This window comes from Hyperolius riggenbachi, chromosome 10 (genome assembly GCF_040937935.1).
Source record: "Hyperolius riggenbachi isolate aHypRig1 chromosome 10, aHypRig1.pri, whole genome shotgun sequence".
NCBI classification, from domain to species: domain Eukaryota; kingdom Metazoa; phylum Chordata; class Amphibia; order Anura; family Hyperoliidae; genus Hyperolius; species Hyperolius riggenbachi.
The window spans coordinates 70,614,711-70,638,287 of NC_090655.1; the positions used below are offsets into that span (position 1 = coordinate 70,614,711).

At 44.0% G+C, this 23,577-nt stretch overlaps 1 protein-coding gene across 2 annotated transcripts in view; it reads right to left on the bottom strand.

Annotated features, from left to right (window-relative positions):
• The window catches only part of LRRTM3 (leucine rich repeat transmembrane neuronal 3), a 349,591-nt gene extending 326,452 nt beyond the window's left edge, over window positions 1–23,139 (bottom strand). The window contains exons 1-2 of one of the 2 annotated variants that reach the window (XM_068258132.1): window positions 22,666–23,139; window positions 20,053–21,903 (exon numbers count right to left, since the gene is read on the bottom strand). In XM_068258132.1, coding sequence (XP_068114233.1) covers window positions 20,357–21,903; window positions 22,666–22,669 — 1,551 coding nt within the window. In that variant the 5' untranslated portion in view covers window positions 22,670–23,139 and the 3' untranslated portion in view covers window positions 20,053–20,356. Of the gene's footprint in view, window positions 1–20,052; window positions 22,272–22,665 lie in introns of those variants that run through there. The other variant, XR_011024517.1, reaches the window with a different exon arrangement.
• Window positions 23,140–23,577: the final 438 nt, after the last annotated feature.

A 23,577-nucleotide genomic window follows, 5' to 3' on the forward strand; every position in this document is an offset into this window, starting at 1 on the left:
AGCTCATGTGCTTTGAGTCTGCCAGGAGAAAAGTGAAATATAAATGTTCTGTGTCTTGTATTGCACATATTATTTCTTAGACAATGAGAAAAAAATGTTTTAACTGTTCAGCATTGACAGAGACTACGGCCCATATACAATTAACTATTTTTAAATTTCTTAAAATAACTTTTCAGTGCTTTGCAATTCAAAAAGTTCCAAAAAGTACATGAAAAGGAGCTATCAAAAATATATTGAGTATCTTCTTGCTCATTGGTGGTTTAACCATTTAAGCCTTCAGGATGTAGAAGCTACGTCCAGAAGGCCATGTGCGCTCCCGTGGCCGATCGCATGCGTGCACACGCGCTTCCGGCCACGGATCATTAGCCCAGGAATCAATCAATCGGGACATGGTGCCAGATGATTGATTCCTTTCCCCTGCAGAAAAAGCGACTGCTTCTCTCTGAAAGCCTCGCTTTTTTCTGCCTCTAGCGTTCCCCTACGTCCTTCTAAGCGTACATGTTTAATAAAAAAACAAAAAAAAATTACAATTAAAAAAAAAACACGTAAATATTTACCTAAGGATCTAAACTTTTTAAATATTAATGTAAAGATGAAATATTTCTATTTTTTTTTATTATAAGCTTGTAAATAGTGATAGATGCAAAACGGAAAAAAAAATCACTTTTATTTCCAAATAGAATATTGTCGCCATACATTGTGATAGGGACATAATTTAAATGGTGTAATACCCGGGACTATTAGGCAAATACAATACGTGGGTTTTAATTATGGAGGCCTGTCTTACTTTAAAACTATAATGGCCGAAAACTGAGAAATAATGCATTTTTCAGTTTTTTTCTTATTCTTCCTGTTAAAATGCATTTACAGTAAAGTGGCTCTTAGTACCACCCAAAAATGTACCACCCAAAGAAAGCCTAATTAGTGGCGGAAAAAACAAAATATAGATCAGTTCATTGTGATAAGTAGTGATAAAGTTATAGGCTAATGAATGGGAGGTGAACATTGCTAAGATGCATAAAGTGAAAACGACTGAAGGCTGAAGTGGTTAAAAAGCATTTTATTGACAAGGTGTGAAAACATCACCTAGGAAAAAACTCGGGAGTAAACATTAATTGCATATGGACCTCAATCTCCTACTGCCTGTTCACCGTTAAAGTACCAATTATTTGGCTGTTTTCAGTCTCCTATTGCTTACAGAAGAGGAGCGAAGATGCCACCCTTCACATCCTTCACAATGCAGGTTCCCATTAAAATACCTCCTAAAGTACAATTAGCAGCAAACAGACGCTAAAAAAGCTGTTTTCAGAAATCATTCACAGCAGATTTTAAACAAATGACTGGATATTCCAAATTAAGTTGCAAAAACGAAATGGGATTGTTTAATGTCGCCTCTCCAGGAGTTTTGGTTTAATGGCACTGATTTCTGCAGGCAGATGTGCAAAAGCTGGTCCAAGAATGGAACAGCTGCCCAGGGTGAGCAGTTAGGGCTCAGACACACTATAAAGGCCCATTCACACCTAAGCGATAAGTGGGCGATTGCTGCTAATCGCTCAAGCGCTAGTGCTTTGCTACCCTATGGCAGTGTTCTCCCTGCCGCGATTGGTGCTGATTGCAAGCGTTTTGCAATTAGCGACAATCGCAAACGTTTTACTTGCAGCATTTTTGGGACGATTCTGGAGCGATCACGGTACAGTGCTATTAAAGCGCTGATCGTTATCGCTCTGAAATCGCGTAAGTGTCCAGTGATTTTTACAGCGATAATCGTGGTAAAATCACTTGTGCAAAAAATGCTAGCGTTTTGCAATTTTAAGTGTGAATGGGCCCTTAGCGCTTTTTGGGCACTTTTTGGCCATCACAGCTTTCTGAGAACTTTTAAATAAAAGCTCCCATCGACTTACATTAAAAAAGTTCCCATTGACTTACATTAAAATCACAGTAACATTGCACAATTTTACCACAATTGCGATTTTACTGTGATTTTAATGTAAGTCAATGGGAGCGTTTATTAAAAAAAGCTCTCAGAAAGCTCTGATGGCTAAAAAATGCCCAGAAAAGCGCTTGTAGGCCTGGTGCACAGCAAAAAACACTAGCAGATCCGCAAAATGCTAGCAGATTTTGAAACGCTTTTTCTTATTTTTCTGTAGCGTTTCAGCTAGCATTTTGCGGTTTTGGGAAGCGTTTTTGGTGTAGCAGATTTCATGTATTGTTACAGTAAAGCTGTTACTGAACAGCTACTGTAACAAAAACGCCTGGCAAACCGCTCTGAAGTGCCGTTTTTCAGATCGGTTTGCATTTTTCCTATACTTAACATTGAGGCAGAATGCAAAACGCCTCCCGCTCTGGTGTGCACCAGCCCATTGTAATACATTACCCAAGCGGATCCGCACCCGCAAGCGGATTGCAAACCGCAGCAGAACCGCTCTAATGTGCACTAGGCCTTAGGGCCCTTTTCCACTTGCAGTCGCTAGCGTTCACGCTGAACGCTGGCGATTCCTGAATCGCAATTACCGGCGATTCCCCGACGTTCGCGGCCGCAATTTTGCTATGCTATGCACTGCATAGCAAAATCGCGGCAAAAGTCGCTCCGCGGCGCGATCGCGATCAAGTAAAAAACGAATTGCGGTAGTGGAAATTACCTACCGCGATTCCTATGTTAAAAAGCAAACCGTAGCGATTTTAAAATCACTAGCAGTTTGCGGTTTTGCGATTAAGCAGTCGCAAACGCTGTAGTGGAAAAGGGCCCTTAGTGTGTCTGAGCCCTTAGGCTTGATCAGTGGGAAGAATCAGTGCTTAAAGCTAGCTTCTTTACATCATTCCTTTCACTGGAGGACAAAGAAGGAATGCCGGAGAAAAAGAAGATATGGATTTCTATGAAGGAGTTCACACCACTGCACCTGCTCACAGACACTCTGCATCGCGTCTGTCTGACAACAGTCTGTCTTTCCCGTTGGCGTAGTTGAGGAGCTATTGGCCCCAGTGCAAGTTTTACATCATTCCCCCCCTCCCCCCAAAGCACTCTATACATAACAATTGATACGGCGCACTACAACCTGCCGAGGACAACCACAGTGTCAGAGGTGCAAGAAGGGGATGGGGAACAGTTTGTTAATGATTACTACTATTCAATCTATAGAAGTGATTATTACCAGCACAGGACCAATAGAGAGCTAATTCTGTGGTTAAAGGACTTACGAGCTCAAATTATAAAAAAAGTGAAATACCTTTTTAAATTCTTTATGTATGGAGGACGCCATCGACGCCCTCCCATTCATTCCGCCTTGGTTAAAATTCCCCCCTCAATATGGCCGCCACAGATGGCCGCGGCTGCGCAGTCCACATAGATGCGATTGCGGCTGCGCAGCTCTAGGGCCTCCTCCCGCCGCGTCATCAATCAGTTATGGATTGATGACGCTGGGGGAGGAGGTCTATACGGACTGCGCAGCCGCAGACATCTGTGGCGGCCATATTGAGTGGGGAATTTCAACCTGACCCGTTCGGTGGAGTTAGGACCCGACTGGTGGGGGCTATTGAAGCGGGGGTAAGGTGGAATGAATGGGAGGGCGTCGATGGTGTCCTCCATACATAAAGAATTTAAAAAGGTATTTAACTTTTTTTTATAATTTGATCTAGTAAGTCCTTTAACCACAGAATTAGCTCTCTATTTGTCCTTCAATACCAATTGTCAAATAAAATAAAGGCTAAATTGGTATGAATCCCCTCCCTCTCAGTGATGCTTAGCCTAGGCTGTTTAGCTTAGCTATGCAGAATTTTCCTCCCAGAGCATTCTGGGAGACTAGGCATTATTTTCACTGGCTTCGGTATTCTCAGGAACAAACATTCTGCAGAGCTGCACCTGACAGGACTAAAGACGTTGCCACCTGTGAAGAATTTTAGAATGTAAATCAACATGAGCAAAGATTTTACACATAGCAACAATGTCTAAATAACTTAGTCCGTGTTTGCCCATTGTAAAATCTTTGCTCATCCTGATTTACATTCTGACATCACATGGTGGTGACATCCTTAGTCCTGTCAGCAATTTCATTAATTCTGTTATTTTCACTACAGGTCCTCTTTACCATATTGGTTTATTTTTGAGATGTCGAAGAAAACCCACATTAAAGCGGATCTGAACTCAGAACTTCCCCTCTAAAAGATAAGCAGCAGCATAATAACCTTTATATAAAAACATCTCTTCTTTACAGCTGATACAAGTCCCACAATAAATCTGTAGTGTTCATGGAAACAGACATAGGGTTAACATTCTGTGTTTACAAATTAGCTGCTCTGCTGAGGCAGATGAGATTCCTGAGCTGACACAGCTGAGAGATCAAATTACAGTGGTGATTAGTCACAGATGATGGGGGATTAGACAGGCTAAACTCTTTAATTATGATACATAAAGTGTACATTTCTCTCTGTTTTCCTTCTGTCCTGTGCAAGAGTTCAGCTCCACTTTAACACAACATACAAACTCCATGCAGATAGTGTCCAAGCCTAGATTTGAACCAGCAACCCCAGCACTACAAGGCAAGTGAGCTATGCACTATGCCACCAGCTGAATTACGCAAATGTTTTTGCAAAGAGCTGCAAGAAAAATATCAGAACAATACCAATTGTCACATAAAATACAGGCTAAATATTGAGGCTGGCTTCACACTGCATATTGCCAGAAACGTGCCTTCGAGGAATACCGTGTTACTATGGGATATTCCCCATCTGGCATCCGGAAGCATATTTCTAAAATACGCTTCTGCGCATGCGTGAAGCAGATAATTGTAGTGGTTTTTTTTTTAAAGTACGCGCGTTACCATAGACTTACATGAGTTCCGGCCCAACGCAGGACCCGAGCAGTAATGTAGGTATTGAAGCGCATTAGATAAGGCACTTCCAGTGCAGCGTACTGCAACGTGGGGAGTGTGAACTTCCCCATAGATTAGCATTAGGTTGCGGTGCGGTAAATTTACCACACCGTCTCAGTGTGAAATGGCCCTCAAGCTTGAATGCAGTCTTTACAATCACATAATCAACAAACATCCCTCACTCAGTGTTGTTCGTAACTACTACAGTAAGTGGAGCATTTGGTGTCTGCAGCTATGTACAAGTTCTTACCATGCAACACGCATTATGCAAGCAGCATAAGAACAGTCATGTATAGCAGCAAGCGGAGAACAAAGTCTATTCTTACCCAGAGGCTGCATCTATTATCCAGTATTTTCCTTTTGCTAAAATATGTTCTTCTTCGGAGATCAAGCGTAAGGGCACAAGTTCAGTCAAGTGTCTTTCTGCTTCACTGACTGCATGCATATGTGACTAGGATCTGAGTGTGCCGTAGTAGGTTTAGGTAGGGATTACATTAGAGTTTAGCAACAATGAGATCAGAAGGTGGCTGAGCCTGACAGGGAAAGGAACAAATTGTTTTTAAACTGATGACACGACAGATAATTGTCAGCTTAACTTTTCCCTTTTTCCTTGAAGCCCAGAGACGCATAACTTGTACATGTGCCTGTCTCTGAATTTTTAAAAACCGTCGACTCTTAAAAGCGGACCTGAACCTGAACCTGGAAGAAAACCCACATGAAAGCGGACCTGAACGCAGAACTTCCTCTCTGCTCTAAAAGATCCGCAACAGCATAATAGCCTTTAAAGAAAAACATTTCTTTGCTACAGCTGATACAAATCCAGCAATAAATCTGCAGCATGCCTACTTCCTGCTTTTATATTGTTAACATCCTGTGTTTACAAATTAGCTCTTCTGCCATGGCAGAAGAGATTCCTGAGCTGAGACAGCTGAGAGATCAAATTACAGTGGTGATTAGTCACAGGCAAGGGGGAATTAGACCGGCTAAACTTTCTAAATACATACAGGGAGTATTTCTTTATGTTTTCCTTCTGTCCCGTGCAGGTCCACTTTATGACCAAAAAATCTGTTTATGATCTTCCAGTGGTGATGCTTATGAAGTAATAATTAATCTACCTACATGTGCGTACTAACAATTGTTTGTGTTCCAATTAGATCGAAGATGACATTGGATATGACAAGTGTAAAATAAACTCTCTGATAGGTTGATGTTGACATTGCACTATTACTGTCTATACATAGAAATGAGCATGTCTGTTAGGCTAAGTTCAAAATATGCTCAGTGCTTAATGCCCGCGAGCATAACGTAACCCGCACGCTGCATGCTATAACATGCACATTATTTTTTATAGCATGGGGATTGCTATGGCAACATGCTCGTTAACACACAGTATCTAGAAGTACATGTTAGAAAGTGTTGAGAAGCAAACATACCATTAAATTTGTATGGGCAGTAGAGTTGGGCCGAACGGTTCGCCTGCGAACGGTTCCATGCGAACTTCAGTGGTTCGCGTTCGCGTCCCGCAGGCGAACCTTTGCGGAAGTTCGGTTCGCCCCATAATGCACATGGAGGGTCAACTTTGACCCTCTACATCACAGTCAGCAGGCCCAGTGTAGCCAATTAGGCTACACTAGCCCCTGGAGCCCCACCCCCCCTTATATAAGGCAGGCAGCGGCGGCCATTACGGCCACTCGTGTGCCTGCATTAGTCAGAGTAGGGCGAGCTGCTGCAGACTGTCTCTCAGGGAAAGATTAGTTAGGCTTAGCTTGTTCCTGTCTGGCTGCATACCTGTTCTGTGAACCCACCACTGCATACCTGTGCTGTGAACCCACCACTGCATACCTGTGCTGTGAACCCACCACTGCATACCTGTTCTGTTCAGTGGACCCGCCACTGTATACCTGTTCATTGAACCCACCACTGCATACCTGTGCTGTGAACCCACCACTGCATACCTGTGCTGTGAACCCACCACTGCATACCTGTGCTGTGAACCCACCACTGCATACCTGTTCTGTTCAGTGGACCCGCCACTGCATACCTGTTCTGTTTAGTGAACCGCCACTGTATACCTGTTCTGTTTAGTGAACCCGCCACTGCATACCTGTTCTGTTCAGTGGACCCACCGCATCAGTGCGCATACCTGTGCAGTTAAGTGAACCCGCCACTGCATACCTGTTCTGTTCAGTGGACCCGCCACTGCATACCTGTTCTGTTTAGTGAACCCGCCACTGCATACCTGTTCTGTTCAGTGAACCGCCACTGTATACCTGTTCTGTTTAGTGAACCCGCCACTGCATACCTGTTCTGTTCAGTGGACCCGCCACTGCATACCTGTTCTGTTCAGTGAACCCACCGCATCAGTGCGCATACCTGTGCAGTTAAGTGAACCCGCCACTGCATACCTGTTCTGTTCAGTGGACCCGCCACTGCATACCTGTTCTGTTTAGTGAACCGCCACTGTATACCTGTTCTGTTTAGTGAACCCGCCACTGCATACCTGTTCTGTTCAGTGAACCCACCGCATCAGTGCGCATACCTGTTTGCGGTGCGTTACACGATGAGTTTGGTGTGTCAGTGTGAAGCAGTACCTTAATTACACTACCTGATTGATGTATACACATGCAAGATGTTTGAAAGCACTTTAGGCCTGTCATTTAGCATTCAATGTGATTTCTGCCCTTAAAACGCTGCTTTGCGTCAAATCCAGATTTTTCCCGGGGAATTTTGGCATGTATCCCACTCCGCCATCCCCCCCTCCAGGTGTTAGACCCCTTGAAACATCTTTTCCATCACTTTTGTGGCCAGCATAATTATTTTTTTTTTTCAAAGTTCGCATCCCCATTGAAGTCTATTGCGGTTCGCGAACTTTAACGCAAACCGAACCTTTCGCGAAAGTTCGCGAACCCGGTTCGCGAACCTAAAATCGGAGGTTCGGCCCAACACTAATGGGCAGTTACATCACAATAATCTTATATATCACAAGAGGAAAACGTTCTGAACAAGATGACCAACTGTCATGAAATACCTGATGATTGGAGAGAAACCGTGAACAAGAATTGAACTTTATACCAATCAGTAGCTAATATCACCTTTCCCATGGGAAATCTTTTTCTTTTCACAAATGGATCATCGGGGGGCTCTGTATGGCTGATATTGTGGTGAAATGCCTCCCACAGTGTGATGTCAGGACCATGGTCCCGACAGTTTCCTGTCTGTGAACCTCATTGCATTGTGGGAAATAACAGCTGTTTATAGCTGGGTCCAACTGCCAAAAAAGCAAGCAGCATCTCCTTCCAGTGACATCACCTGCCAGCAGTAAAAATGTCACCATGTAGTAAATGTCAGAATGTAAATCAGAGACAGGAAAGATTTTTACTATGGGAAAACACTGACTAAATAACTTAGTCATGATAAGGTTTAGGAAGGATGTGGGGGTGAGAGTTGGCCATTAGAAGGGGAGTTAGCGTTAGGCATTAGGAGAGGGGTTAGTGTTAGGCATTAGAAGGGGAGGCAAGTGTTAGGCTTTAGAAGGCATGTTAATGTTAAGCATTAGAAGGGAGGGGTTAGTATGAGAACAGGGGCCGGGCAAGTTTATAGTAAAATATCGGTTATATTACATAACCAATATTGTCAACATCTCCAAGCGCCCATTCAACATGTGCTGCAGCTATATGTTGTATTCTCTAGAAAGGGTTTAATTTAATGAAGCAGGCTTAGTCATCAGAAAAGGGGCTGACTTAAGGGGAAAGCTGGCGTTAGACGTTAGGAAGGAGATAACATTGATGGGGAGGGGAGCAGGGGTCGTAGGAATAGACCCTGCAGCCCCTGCAGTTGCAGGGGGGCCCCTAGCAAGTCAGGGGCCCGGAGGAGGAAAGGCTGTCACCACCGGCGTACCTACCGGGGATGCGACTCTCTCAGCCGCAGGGGGGCCCGGCCGCCCGGGGCTGCTCTGGGGCCCGCTCACTGTGCGTGGGGGGAGCGCTGCTCTGGACCCCCCAGCAAGGTGCTCAACTGGCCGCAGTTCATTCCCCGCAGCCCCGCTCCACCAGCAGCCTGCATAGTCTCCGGCAGGCAGAGCAGGGCTACGGCAAGATGGCCGCCGAAGAAGCCCTACACTGGAGACTATTTGTGTCTCTAGTACAGGGCTTCGGCAGCCATCTTGCCGTAGCCCTGCACTCTGCCTGTCAGCGCGGGAGATGTGCTGCAGGAGGACTCGGGGAGCTGCGAGCCAGATGCCGGGAGAGGAGAAGACTTCTGTCAGGTAAGTGAATTGGTTTTTTTTCACAGGTGCATTTTTTTTTCTAGTGTCTGCTGCCTACATTGTGATTTTCAGGTGTCTGCTGCCTACATTGTGATTTTCTGGTGTCTGCTGCCCACATTACGATTTTCAGGTGTCTGCTGCCCACATTACGATTTTCTGGTCACTGCTGCCTACATTGTGATTTTCTGGTCACTGCTGCCCACATTACGATTTTCTGGTGTCTGCTGCCCACATTGCGATTTTCTGGTGACTGCTGCCCACATTGCGATTTTCTGGTGTCTGCTGCCCACATTGCGATTTTCTGGTGTCTGCTGCCCACATTACGATTTTCAGGTGTCTGCTGCCCACATTGTGATTTTCTGGTGTCTGCTGCCCACATTGTGATTTTCTGGTGTCTGCTGCCCACATTACGATTTTCTGGTCACTGCTGCCCACATTGCGATTTTCTGGTGTCTGCTGCCCACATTGCGATTTTCTGGTGTCTGCTGCCCACATTGCGATTTTCTGGTGTCTGCTGCCCACATTGCGATTTTCTGGTGTCTGCTGCCCACATTACGATTTTCTGGTGTCTGCTGCCCACATTGTGATTTTCTGGTGTCTGCTGCCCACATTGCGATTTTCTGGTGTCTGCTGCCCACATTACGATTTTCAGGTGTCTGCTGCCCACATTACGATTTTCAGGTGTCTGCTGCCCACATTGTGATTTTCAGGTGCCTGCTGCCCACATTACGATTTTCAGGTGTCTGCTGCCCACATTGTGATTTTCAGGTGCCTGCTGCCCACATTATGATTTTCTGGTCACTGCTGCCCACATTGCGATTTTCTGGTCACTGCTGCCCACATTGCGATTTTCTGGTGTCTGCTGCCCACATTATGATTTTCTGGTGTCTGCTGCCCACATTACGATTTTCAGGTGTCTGCTGCCCACATTACGATTTTCAGGTGTCTGCTGCCCACATTACGATTTTCAGGTGTCTGCTGCCCACATTAGGATTTTCTGGTGTCTGCTGCCCACATTGCGATTTTCTGGTGTCTGCTGCCCACATTGCGATTTTCTGGTGTCTGCTGCCCACATTACGATTTTCAGGTGTCTGCTGCCCACATTGTGATTTTCAGGTGTCTGATGCCCACATTACGATTTTCTGGTCACTGCTGCCCACATTGCGATTTTCTGGTCACTGCTGCCCACATTGCGATTTTCAGGTGTCTGCTGCCCTCATTACGATTTTCAGGTGTCTGCTGCCCACATTACGATTTTCAGGTGTCTGCTGCCCACATTACGATTTTCAGGTGTCTGCTGCCCACATTACGATTTTCAGGTGTCTGCTGCCCACATTGCGATTTTCAGGTGTCTGCTGCCCACATTGCGATTTTCTGGTGTCTGCTGCCCACATTACGATTTTCTGGTGTATGCTGCCCACATTAGGATTTTCTGGTGACTGCTGCCCACATTAGGATTTTCTGGTGACTGCTGCCCACGTTGCGATTTTCTGGTGACTGCTGCCCACATTGCGATTTTTCTGGTGACTGCTGCCCACATAAGGATTTTCTGGTGACTGCTGCCCACATTAGGATTTTCTGGTGTCTGCTGCCCACATTACGATATTCTGGTGACTGCTGCCCACATTAGGATTTTCTGGTGAATGCTGCCCACGTTACAATTTTCTGGTGACTGCTGCTCACGTTACTATTTTCTGGTGACTGGTGCCCACATTACGATTTTCTGGTGAACTCTGCCCACATTATGATTTTCTAAAGGCCCACATTACGATTTTCTGGTGAACTCTGCCCACATTACGATTTTCTGGCCCACATTACGATTGTCTGGTAAAATGCTGCCCACTTTACAATTAATTTACAGTGAAACGCTGCCCCATTACGATTATTTGGCACCTATGGGGGGGGCCCCATCCAAATATTCGCAGGGGGGCCCAGTGATTTCTAGTTACGCCCCTGGAGGGGAGGGTGGTGGGTGGTTAGAGCTAGGCATCAGAAAAGGGGCTGACATCAGGGGAAAGCTGGTGTTAGACATTAGGAAGGAGAGAACATTGATGGGGAGGGGAGGGTGGTTAGAGCTAGGCATCAGAAAAGGGGCTGACATCAGGGGAAAGCTGGTGTTAGACCTTAGTTCAGAAGACAGCAAGCAATGGGCAGCGCTCACAGGCTGCAAGTGAAGTGAAAGCTCCAGAGATATGCCCAGCCCCTTGGGGCTAAATACACACCTTGAATACAAATCAGATGCAAATTATGTGCTAACACTAATCTAAATTCTAAAATTTGAATGCAAGCTGACACCCCTGGAGGCAGCTAGCCTGAAGTATACTTAAGTTTTGTACAGCAGAAGGAAATGGCAGCGCTTCCAAACAGATGCTGCACCTGAATTGACTACCTGCACAGGTATGCAGAGCTCAAATAACGGGCAGGTTACACACCTTGCATTCAAAACAGGTACAGTAAAGGGGGCGTTAGCTTCAGCATAAGTTGTGCACAAATTATCCCTAATAGACTCTCCAACGGCGGTGACGTGCCCCATAGGAGAGAAACTAACCACTAATCTAGCAGTGAAACATATAAAAAAGTGAAGCATGTTCAAACAATGAAAATTGTCCCAAAAAAAAAAAAAGAAGAAAAAAAGGTTAAAACCTCAAACTAATGTAACAGTGAAACATATTCAACAGTGAAACATATCCAACAGTGAACCCTAGCTAGTCTAAAATTAAAATCATAGTCCTTACCTGGTGCAGCTAGCCATAAATGGTATACACATTTGTTCAGAAGACAGCAAGCAATGGGCAGCGCTCACAGGCTGCAAGTGAAGTGAAAGCTCCAGAGATATGCCCAGCCCCTTGGGGCTAAATACACACCTTGAATACAAATCAGATGCAAATTATGTGCTAACACTAATCTAAATTCTAAAATTTGAATGCAAGCTGACACCCCTGGAGGCAGCTAGCCTGAAGTATACTTAAGTTTTGTACAGCAGAAGGAAATGGCAGCGCTTCCAAACAGATGCTGCACCTGAATTGACTACCTGCACAGGTATGCAGAGCTCAAATAACGGGCAGGTTACACACCTTGCATTCAAAACAGGTACAGTAAAGGGGGACTTATGCTGAAGCTAACGCCCCCCTTTACTGTACCTGTTTTGAATGCAAGGTGTGTAACCTGCCCGTTATTTGAGCTCTGCATACCTGTGCAGGTAGTCAATTCAGGTGCAGCGTCTGTTTGGAAGCGCTGCCATTTCCTTCTGCTGTACAAAACTTAAGTATACTTCAGGCTAGCTGCCTCCAGGGGTGTCAGCTTGCATTCAAATTTTAGAATTTAGATTAGTGTTAGCACATAATTTGCATCTGATTTGTATTCAAGGTGTGTATTTAGCCCCAAGGGGCTGGGCATATCTCTGGAGCTTTCACTTCACTTGCAGCCTGTGAGCGCTGCCCATTGCTTGCTGTCTTCTGAACAAATGTGTATACCATTTATGGCTAGCTGCACCAGGTAAGGATTATGATTTTAATTTTAGACTAGCTAGGGTTCACTGTTGGATATGTTTCACTGTTGAATATGTTTCACTGTTACATTAGTTTGAGGTTTTAACCTTTTTTTCTTCTTTTTTTTTTGGACAATTTTCATTGTTTGAACATGCTTCACTTTTTTATATGTTTCACTGCTAGATTAGTGGTTAGTTTCTCTCCTATGGGGCACGTCACCGCCGTTGGAGAGTCTATTAGGGATAATTTGTGCACAACTTATGCTGAAGCTAACGCCCCCCTTTACTGTACCTGTTTTGAATGCAAGGTGTGTAACCTGCCCGTTATTTGAGCTCTGCATACCTGTGCAGGTAGTCAATTCAGGTGCAGCGTCTGTTTGGAAGCGCTGCCATTTCCTTCTGGTGTTAGACCTTAGGAAGGAGAGAACATTGATGGGGAAGGGAGGGTGGTGGGTGGTTAGAGATAGGCATCAGAAAAGGGGCTGACATTAGGGGAAAGCTGGCGTTAGACGTTAGGAAGGAGATAACATTGATGGGGAGGGGAGGGTGGCGGGTGGTTAGAGCTAGGCATCAGAAAAGGACTAACATTCGGGGGAAAGTTGAGGTTAGACAGTAACATGCAGTAACATTGATGGAGAGGGTGGGGTTATATGTCAGCCTTCATATCCTTCTCACTTCAGGTGAGCTTACATCTTTTGGGAGTTGCAGGAGATATAGCCCCTAACAGGAAACTGACGTTACGGTGGGACCTTTTGTGTTTCTATGTCAGAAAGAATATTATATTTCACTGGATGCGACAGGGACCTCCAACGGTTCCAGAATGGATAACAATGATAAATACTGCTTTGCCATTTTATAAGTTAACATATCTGCAAAGAAATTGTACTCTCAAGTTTGACAGCATTTGGATTCCATGGATTGAACATCTGAAAAATCAAGGTATCGATTATGATTCACAGAATCAATAGCTTATATTGAGCTGTGCGCTGGTATTAGGTGACTGTGCGGGTTCGAGACCGTGGGATAGAGGGTGGTGGGGGGATATTCCGATACTTTAAGGGAATGTTCTTTTCATGTACATGTATGTAGGTGTTCAGGTTCTCTGTTTTCTTTTGTGAAACACTCAATAAAACGTATTTGTTAAAAAAAAAAAAGATTTGGCATCAGAAAGGTTTTAACACTGCAGAGGTTAGGGTGAGGCATTAGGAAAAGGTTAACAGGGGTGGGAGTTAAGATTAGGAATGAAAAAGTATCAATGTTAGGCTCAACACACACCATACAATCTTGGTTGTTCAATCTTACCACTTTCATGTAGTATAGGAGCTTATCCAATCAATCATTCAAGGTATTTTCAATCTGTTGGCCCTTATACTACATAGATTTGGTAAATCTGTACAACCAAGATTGTATGGTGTGTGTTGAGCTTAAGAGGGAGGAAAGGGAATCAAGTCACAGTTAGACAAGTGGATATTGCCGCCACACTGAAAAAAACAGCATCACCAAAGCGAGACTTTTGGTAACTGCTTTGCTGCTCTCTGTTTATTGGAACGCACAACAAGTAGTCACATATCACTAGCCAATGATTACTAAAAGTTGTCAGCTATTAGCTAGTACATGTTTGCAATGCTCATTTGTGCCATATTTGACCATGAAAAGGACTGCTTACAGTTTAGTGGAATACCAGCTGACCACATAACAACAGTAACAAATTTTAGGTTGCACTGAAGTATAACTGCATAGTTGCTATTATGCTAACCTTTGATAAACCCTTGTAAATGTCTGCTATGACCTGGACACAAGCTGCAAGATTCTACCTCCTACAATTGGCCCAATCCAATTTACTTTTTCTCATAAATTTTCTCCGGGGTGATATTTTTAAATCTTATAAATAAAATGCCTTAAAACACTATGCGCATAAATTGTGTTTTTTTAAAAAAGCCTTGTAAGCCACCAGCGAACAAGAAAATAAAATAATTTTGGCAGTACTTTATCACCTACTTTTTTTTGGTATTTTTTCTATTGCTAGTGCTGAAAAGTTATTTTACGCAGAAGATGAAAAATTATCTCCTAGAAGGAAACTTGATTGAAGAAAAAGTGAATTGGGCCAAATATCTAATATATCCAGGCCAGGTACAATCAGGTTCTTCACTTTTAGTCCTCTCTGTACAGCCTTAGTAAAATAACCCTAGTTCCAAGTAAGCAGTCTCTAGATGTTTATGTCAGCTTCAACTGTAAGGCTTCGATGATGCCCAATGCTTATCTACAGTACCTTCCAGTACAAGCACTACAGAAAGAACTCTCTTCCCATGAGTGTCAGCTAATACAATGCAGCCTATGTATCATGGCATTGCAAGAGGCAACAGAAATATGCAAAATGCACTAGGCTACAAAAGCCATTGTTTAGCTCTTGGTGATGGACAACAAGGTTCTATGCTGCTTCCCTATCCTTACTTTATAGCCCAACAACAAGATATTCCCTCAACATATACAACTTGACAGTCAAACAAACAGGTAGAGCGTGAAACAAAACATCTAATTTCATATTTTCCTGATACGCTGAGGATTTAGTGTGCCCTTAAACATCACTGAAAGAGTCTACAGGCCTATTGGTAACGTAGAATGCTGACCATTAACGTATACCAAAGCAAAACTACCTTAGGTCAGCACAAAGGTATGTTCATGCTGGTGGATCCAAATACCTCTGTGAGTTGTCAGTTCCTCTCCTCAATCACTCCTTAAAAATGTGGATTTTCAGCAGAAAGAAAGAGGCTTGTGGAAATGTACCCTCCTATCACCCTTAAGGCCCCTTTTACACTTGCATTGCAAGCGTGTGTTGCGTTACCCTGTTTTACCGCAGGGCAAGGCAAAAGCAATGCAAGTGTATGGGGCCTTGTACACTTACCACGTCACGTTGCACTGGAAGCTTCCAAAGTGAATTGCTGCCGAGCCTATGCAAAGTCTGCAGCATGTTGCCATATGACAATGCAGCAGTGGCAGAAGTCACTGAAGTCAATGGGCTATGCAGGAAATTATTTGATAGGAGCATGCATGGCCAGATTTCTGGCAAGGCCACAAAGGCCATGGCCTAGGGCACCAGGAAAGCAAGGGGCGGGCTGTAAAGCAGCAGGGTGGCAGTAGCAGTTAGCCCACCGAACATTCATTTTGCTACACAGAGTTTACACACAGTGGGGGGCGGCTACCAACACCTGGATCTGGCACTCAGGGGATGAAAAGGCAGCAAACAGGCACTACAGTGAACTCTGAGCTACCTGTCACTCACCACATGTGCCGCCCGCCAAGGAGCTTGCAATCTAATCCCTGCCATCATGTCGCTAACTGTCCTCAGAGGAGCCTACAATCTAATCCCTACCATGTTGAGGAGGAATTTAGGATGCCGTGGGGCCGGGGGCAGCTGGTGATAGTAGGCCTTGGGCGGCAAAAAGTACAAATCCGGACCTGTGAGCATGGTGCAGGAGCGCCTGCATAGAACACTCCCGACACCCGTGCATGTGAAGTAGCAGCCGACCTGGCCAGGTCACCAACCCCTACAGAGGGGACAGCTGACGACAGGGTAACTAGGGGCTGGAAGAAATCCCAGGTAAGTAAAGCTGCATTACTTTACTATGCATCATGTATTCTTTAAGGGGAGTGCGTGGGGCAAGGAAGAGGAAGGAATGGGAGCAAGGGACCCATTGCAGTAAGCCTGCCTCTTCTTGTTAGATATTTTTTCTTTACCGCGAAAGTAAAATTTTTCAAAGAATGATTTTAGGGACCAGGGGTAATGAGGAGAGGAGGAAACAACACACAGAGGCATGTAGATCCAACATGAACACATATCTCTGTGCTTACTTTAGATAGCTTAGCCTCGGGCCGGGCATACTTTAACACGACCCCTGATATAAAAATAATTACAGCAGGCTACCTCTGTCACTGTTCCACAAACAGTGCTAATTAAGCTGATTACAATATATTGATAATCAGAAGGTCAACAATCAGCAAAGTATATATTTGGCTAAACGTTTCTGGGCAGTTAGTGCCTTTGTGTCCTCCTCTTGCTCACCAGTTGCTAATTAATTTTTCTTAGCCCTGACTGTCCACCTCTCACCATCTTTATAAAGGGCTGATTGGTGCAATCAGTGATGAGGTGGTATTGCTCTTATAATGGTCTCTAGGAAGGGCTGATTACTATATAACTATATTGAGGAGGTGGGCTATCAAAAGTAAACCAACTTCAACAAAGCACTCATTGGCCAAAGATTCCATGCCTGAGGATCCAATCTATACCATTGCTATTATTAAGTGTTGCTTAGAGGCAGTGGAGGAGGGAGAGGGTAAAAGTGGCCATACACAGTCCAACCAAAATGTTCAAAAGGAATTTTTTTTACTGGAAAAATCGATCACATTTACTGCATTTACAATCTCTTTATTTATCAGCCATGGTGAAAATTTCTGATACATTTTTTTAAAAAAATAATAGTGTATGGTGGGCTGGTTTGATTTTTCAAACAATAAAATTAATAAGAAAATGAACTGATTATAAAAGATCTAAAGAAAAAAAACCACATGGTGTATGGCCACCTTAAGAGGATTTTGGGTGTCTCTTCTCCCAATTCACTGGCCTTTTCCCAATGCAAATTTTGCCTAGTGCAACATGTACATTTTGAAAAAGAGAAATCACTTTATTTCCTGCACATCTGATATTACACTGTAGAGAAACCTGAGGTGGGGTGTGTGTGTGTGTGTGTGTGTGTGGGGGGGGGGGGGGTGGTAGTGGAGTTGCACCTTCCCTGGGGCTTCTTCCAGCTCCCTGCAGTCTATCAGGTCCTTCCAATTCCCCACCAGTGTGCCGCTGTCCCCACTAAAAGATCTGCTAGATGGGGGAGTGCATGAGTGCATGTGTTGCTATGTACCTCCTCGATTACATTCCCTACTGCTGGGAGTGTTCTCCATGTGCACAGTTTGAAATGACTTCAACGGTGCTTACACAGGACACTCCCAGCCACAGGAGCGTGATCTGGGAGGCACGTGACCAACAAGCAATCTTTTGGAGGTGGACAATGGCACACTGGAGAGGATAGGGAGGACTCTGAGGGACCTGATGGACTGCGGGAGACTGGAAGAAGGCTTAATCATGGGAAGAGCAACAACATTCAGACAAACTCACCCAACAGGGGGGTAACTACAAATCATGGGGACCCCCAGCAAAACTTTGACGGGCCCCCCAATGTTCACACCCGACCATTGCCCCTCCTTGGTCACTACCACAGCCTGAGGGATATACTGCAAAGGTCATAAAACAAGTATGGCCATTATGATCTTCACACCCACAACATGAGTAGCCTTAAAATCACTTGATCCCCTGGAGGATGGGACCCTGTATCAGAGGGAAGAAAGCATAATAGGTGGGGGTCCCTCTCAGATTTGGGCCCCCTTGCTTTCACAGGTACTGCTCCATTTAGTTTTCCTCTGAGAATAGGGTTGCAACCATTTTTTTTTTTTTTGGGGGGGGGGGGGGCAGCTACCATCATTTTTATATTATTATCATTGCCAACACAACTCTCGCCTACGAACTTTAGCAGTAAATTATTGGATAAGGGCAAGTTCACACATGCTTAAAAAACATACCTGTTGGGAACTTTTTTAAGCTCCACTTAGCACAGGAAGCGGATCCTAATATTCAAAATAGGATTCATCTCCAAATAAAAAAAAAAACAGATCTGCTTGCCGCGTTGCAATAAGTAGGACGCAGAGTCCGAACTTTGCACATTTTTGCAGACAGGATGGGAAAATGTATGCAATGAAAGCCTATGAGAATGGACAGTGTCTGTTCACAGTAGGCTAGTTGCCGCGTTCACTTCACCTGTTTCGATCGCCGCCGTGACATAATACTCATGTGTCCTGCTGCCCGCCTCTGCTCTGTCCCCGTACACAGCCTGGTGGTTGGCAGAGGTATAGGGATCTCCACTGGGCTGCAAAAGACCAATGGGAATCCTTCAGAAAAGGTAGAATTTTAATTGGTTTATGGTGGACCAATGAAAATTCTCCCTGTTGCTAGGGAGAATTGGCCTAATGCAGCCTATGGAAAGACCCATGCTTCTGCCAGCCTCCGAGCTGAATATAGACAGAACGAGTGGCAGGGGGACAAGAGAGCGGCGATGCGTACGAGCGCAAGTGATCAACGTAGGGCACATGATCGAAGTGGACGGGTGAATGCCATAGCGGATGGTGAAATTGTTGCAGGCGGATGCAAAATGGACAGAGCGCATCTGTCGGTCGGATGTGCTTACCGTGTCCATTTTGCATCCGCTCTAGTGTGAACCGGCCCTAAGTAGCAACCCTACCTGAGAAGGTTCATCTACTGATTCAACAGACAGCAGATCATCACCCAATCTGACCAAAAATAGAAAACTGTCACCCTCTGTGGGTCCTGTTATCATCAGACAATGCTGAGTGTGATACTGATGTGGTGGGCATTCAAAGAGCACTTTCAATTCAATCTAACTTGATTTTAGCTAACTGAAGTCCCTGCACTGAATGGTTAACTTTAACTGGTAAAAAAAACAGGTAACTGCACTTAGTGCATTGTCAGTTTGCCTTGCTGAATAGCTACTTGAGTGTTTTTGTGTGTTCATTTCTTCTCTAAATGCCACCTGCTTCATTGCTAAGATAAAATAGAACCTAAATTATGACTCACGTAACTGATTTCCAGTCAATAAGAACAACCTGGGATCCAAGACAAAACACCAAAACAGCACAATTAGCCTCTGCTCTTTAATATGCTCTAAAAGCAGAAAATAAAGAAAAAAACAGAAATGCACTAAAAGGCATTTTTAAATGAATACCACCTTTGATTGTGAGTTGTCTGCTTTTCAGCTATTCAAAGCCTACAGCTTTATTCCCTCACATGATATAAAGTGCTGTAACCCATAGCAACCAGTTTCATCAGTGCAACAGAATTTGGTCTTTGGTTGCTATGGATTACTGCACCTTGTTGCTATCTGCAGCATATCTCATTCCATAATGCCCCTGTCCTGTTTTTACCCAAAGCCAAGTATGCGAAAATCTCTCCACAGATCCTGTTATTGGCTGTGATGTCAGATCAGCCTGGATGGCTCATAGACAGGACCTGTCTGAATACTAAATTAAGCTGAGACCATACAGACGTTTGCAGAGGTTGAAGAGAGATTCATAAGGTCAAAAATAATATGCCTTTTAGAAGGTTGCCTCTGGTTATGAATGAAATGAAGTTTTATAGCTAAAATATCACTCTGGAAGAAAAAAAATGTGGATCCACAGAAGTAACAATGCATTAAATAAATCAGCAGTATCTATCCTTTTATAGACCTATTCACCCCTTTTAGGATAGGAAGGGAACACACCATCAATCCAATGCCCGTTTTAAAAGAAATGGTAGTTCAACACTCCAAACCTGAAAACATGTCATACTTTAATCCAAAAGAAAAAAAAAGAAAAAATAACAGCACCATGAAACACAATATATTGCACACCATCTCACCGTGACTTTATATCGGCTTTTCTTCAAAACAAGTCCCATTTCTTTATAATTTTGGTTGGAGAAAGAAACAGATTCATAAATGTACATGTTGTCTACAGATGACTGCTAGTGAAAGAAAGTGACAGTGAAAGTGAAATTGTTGCAGTCCAGTAAAAAATAATCCAGATCATCCTAAAAAAATAAAAATAAAAAGAATAAATAAGAAGAAAGTGCATTTGCCATCTTTATACCTCACACTCCCTGGAACCTGACTTGGTATAGGAGCAGGAGCCGGAAGTGCTTATGGATTCACAAGTCTCTCTGCTGGTGGTAGCAGGCTTGTAGTCTACATAAAATTCCTGTGGCGTTAAGCTAATCTGTGTCAGGGATGATCTTTTTGTTTGGCCGTGAGTCTTCATAAGTGTAGCCTGCTGCAGATGTCTCACACCTGCTGGAGACCGTCGCCATGACACATAGATTACTAAGGCGATCACTAACACGGACAGGAAAAGTGCTATAGTTCCCGCTATGATTTTATGTAGAGAAACGCTATCTGCATCCCCACCACTGGTGTCATAGCCCGGTGCTGTCACTACTAACACAGTTGGAGTTACGGTATGGTTGCTTTCAACCTTAGTTCTCATAATTTTGTATTTCATAGTTGTATTCCGCCCAGAGGTTTTAAGTTCCCTGCTTTCAGTAACATTCTTGCTGCAAAGGTTGTAGTTTTTGACCGCCTGCATGACGTTCATCCCTTGCAGGTCCTTAGGACTGGCACAAAGGATGGTGTTGTCCCTCAGGCCCTTGAAATTTTTAAGCCAGTTGACCAAGGAACAGATGTTTCTGCTACATTCCCAGATATTCCCAGCAAGACCTACATCGTTGAGAGACCCCCAGCTGTCCAAGATTTCCTGGCCTATGAAGGTCAGCTTGTTGGAATCCAGGTTAAGCCGCTGTAGATTGGGCATACACTGAAAGACACTTGGGCCGCTGAAGGCTTCTATCTCATTACCAGATAAGTCAAGCCTTTGTAATGAGGTCCAAGTCCAAGCCATGGTTTGACCTATGAAGCTGATCCTGTTCCATTGTAAGTACAGGTTCTGTAGGCTAACCAACCTGGGAAAGAGGGCTAGATTAAGTTTGGTGAAATGGTTGTGCTCTAAGTGAAGTTCTTTCAACCTGATCATGCCCGTAAAAACATTTCTGGCCAAACTTCGTATCCGGTTATAGCCTAGATCCAAGATTTCTAGATTTCTGCAGTCCTGGAATATCCGAACTGGAATGTTTCGCAATAAATTGGACCTTAAGTGTAAGCTCTGCAGTTTCCTCAATCCCATGAACTGGCCCAGACCCAGCTTCTGAATGGTGTTGTAGGAAAGATCCAAATTTCTTAGGTTAGTGACTGGTCTAAAGGTGTTGTTTAGCAAAGTGGAAATCCTATTAGAACTTAGGACAAGCTCCTTTAATCGGCGGATCCCATTGAATGCATTCTCATCAATGCTGCTAATATGGTTATGGTCTACGTACAGCCAAGTGAGTTGATTAAGACCTTTGAATTGATTATATTTCAGTAAGTAGAGGCTGTTATACCGGAGAGATAACCCAACACATCCAGGGGATATTGATGGAGGGATTTCCTGCAGCTTCTGAGACTCGCAATAAAACATTTTTCCATCACATCTACATCCTGTAGGGCACCCACGTTCAGCAGAGGAGAGCATTGCCATGTAAACCAGCAGGGCTATAGGCAGGAATACAGCTGATCCTCTTAATAACCGATAAGGGTTGAAACCTACAAGCAAAAGCCTGGAAGTGATTCTCTGGAAGTGAGTTATAATGCACAGCATAGAAACACAACATGTATTCACATTGCAACTCTTGTTCATCACTGTGTCATGGGTGGCAAAAATATAATGCCTTATTTGTACCATGCTGCTATCGAATGGAAGGACGTGGAATAAGGAGGCTACAGAGTGAATATGAATGGACGTGGGATCCTGAGTTATAAAGTAAAGCATATAAACACAACATGTAATAACATGGCAACTATTGGCTTCTACTTATGTCATGCATGGCAAATATATAATGCCCTCTTTGTACCATGCTGCTATCCAAATGGAACATATAATAAGTCTATAGGATGAATATAAATATGCATAGATAGATAGATGTGTATTATTTTATTAAGTATTCTAATGCATAGATACAGGTTATTTTAATAAGTATTCTTATGCACAGATATGGATTATTTTAGTAAGTATTCTTATGCATAGATATGGATTATTTTTTTTAAGTATACAAATTTGCGTAGCTGGCAGTCAATATTTATAACTATAGTAAATGATCAACATTTGCATACGCATGTATCTGTGAACAGAAGTATAATTCACACAGACACCTGATCTAGCTATGCATCCCTCTCCTTATGGTTCGTACATCTAGCTCAGCCTTGGTGCTGTGTAGAAGTATGTAAGTGCATGTTTGCACATGTTTGCATGGAGGTGGCATGCTGCCAAGCAGAAGGCATAGAACAGCATCCCAGCAGCACACGTACCCATTCTTCGTGCATTGGAGAGCTGATCCTCAGGTGTAGTTATTGCCTGTGGGGCCACAGGCACCTAGCCTCTGCCAGCTGCATTGTGGTGAGTCAGGCAGAGCTGCTGCTTCCAGACATCCACTGACTTTGCTCCCTCTGAAAGATGAGCACTTTGCACCATCATTATTTGGAGGCTCTCTGCTCTCTCTCCCCCTCCACACCGACGCAGAGAATTTGGGCGCAGCGCAACACAGCTGATAAATTGGACAGCGCTCAGTTCAGCCTCTCCTGTAGATAGATCATGATCTTCCTCTGCCAGAAATCTATTTCGAGTCCGTTCTGAAGCACGCTGCTTTCTCACAGTTATAAATCCGATAGGGCAAGTGTGTAGGAGATCTCAGAAAGCTCCCTTCTTCCTCCGGCGGTACACAGCATCGCTTCTCGCAACAGTTTTGCAGCTCGCAGCGCAAGCGGAGCATGTAGGATGTGAATCTGCGCTCCCTCTGTTAGTATGAGCTGATTAGCCTATTACATTGGGATTGTGCTCTACTGCGTGCCTTGGCTTCCACGGGAGAGCGCCCCCTGATGGGAGATAACGTTATTATTATGCATAGCTGTACGAATGCATTTTTTTTTCTTTAGAGAGAGAGAGAAAGAGAAGGCTTCCATGTACTGCATATTATTCCTTGCCTTGGAATCATTTAAATATATGTAAAACAAATCAAACGGCAGGCACTCTTGCTTCCAGAATAAACACCATTCCGCGTGATTAAAATGCAATATTTTAATGTAAGGGCAATTTATGAAGAGTGTGGTTTCATTTTTTAAGTTCGTTTTTTTTTTCTTTTAAAGGCACTTGGCTCGTGATGGAGTGGCTGCCTTGCCTCGGATGATTTCATGGGGTAAAGTCGAGTGCTACTTGATTGCCTG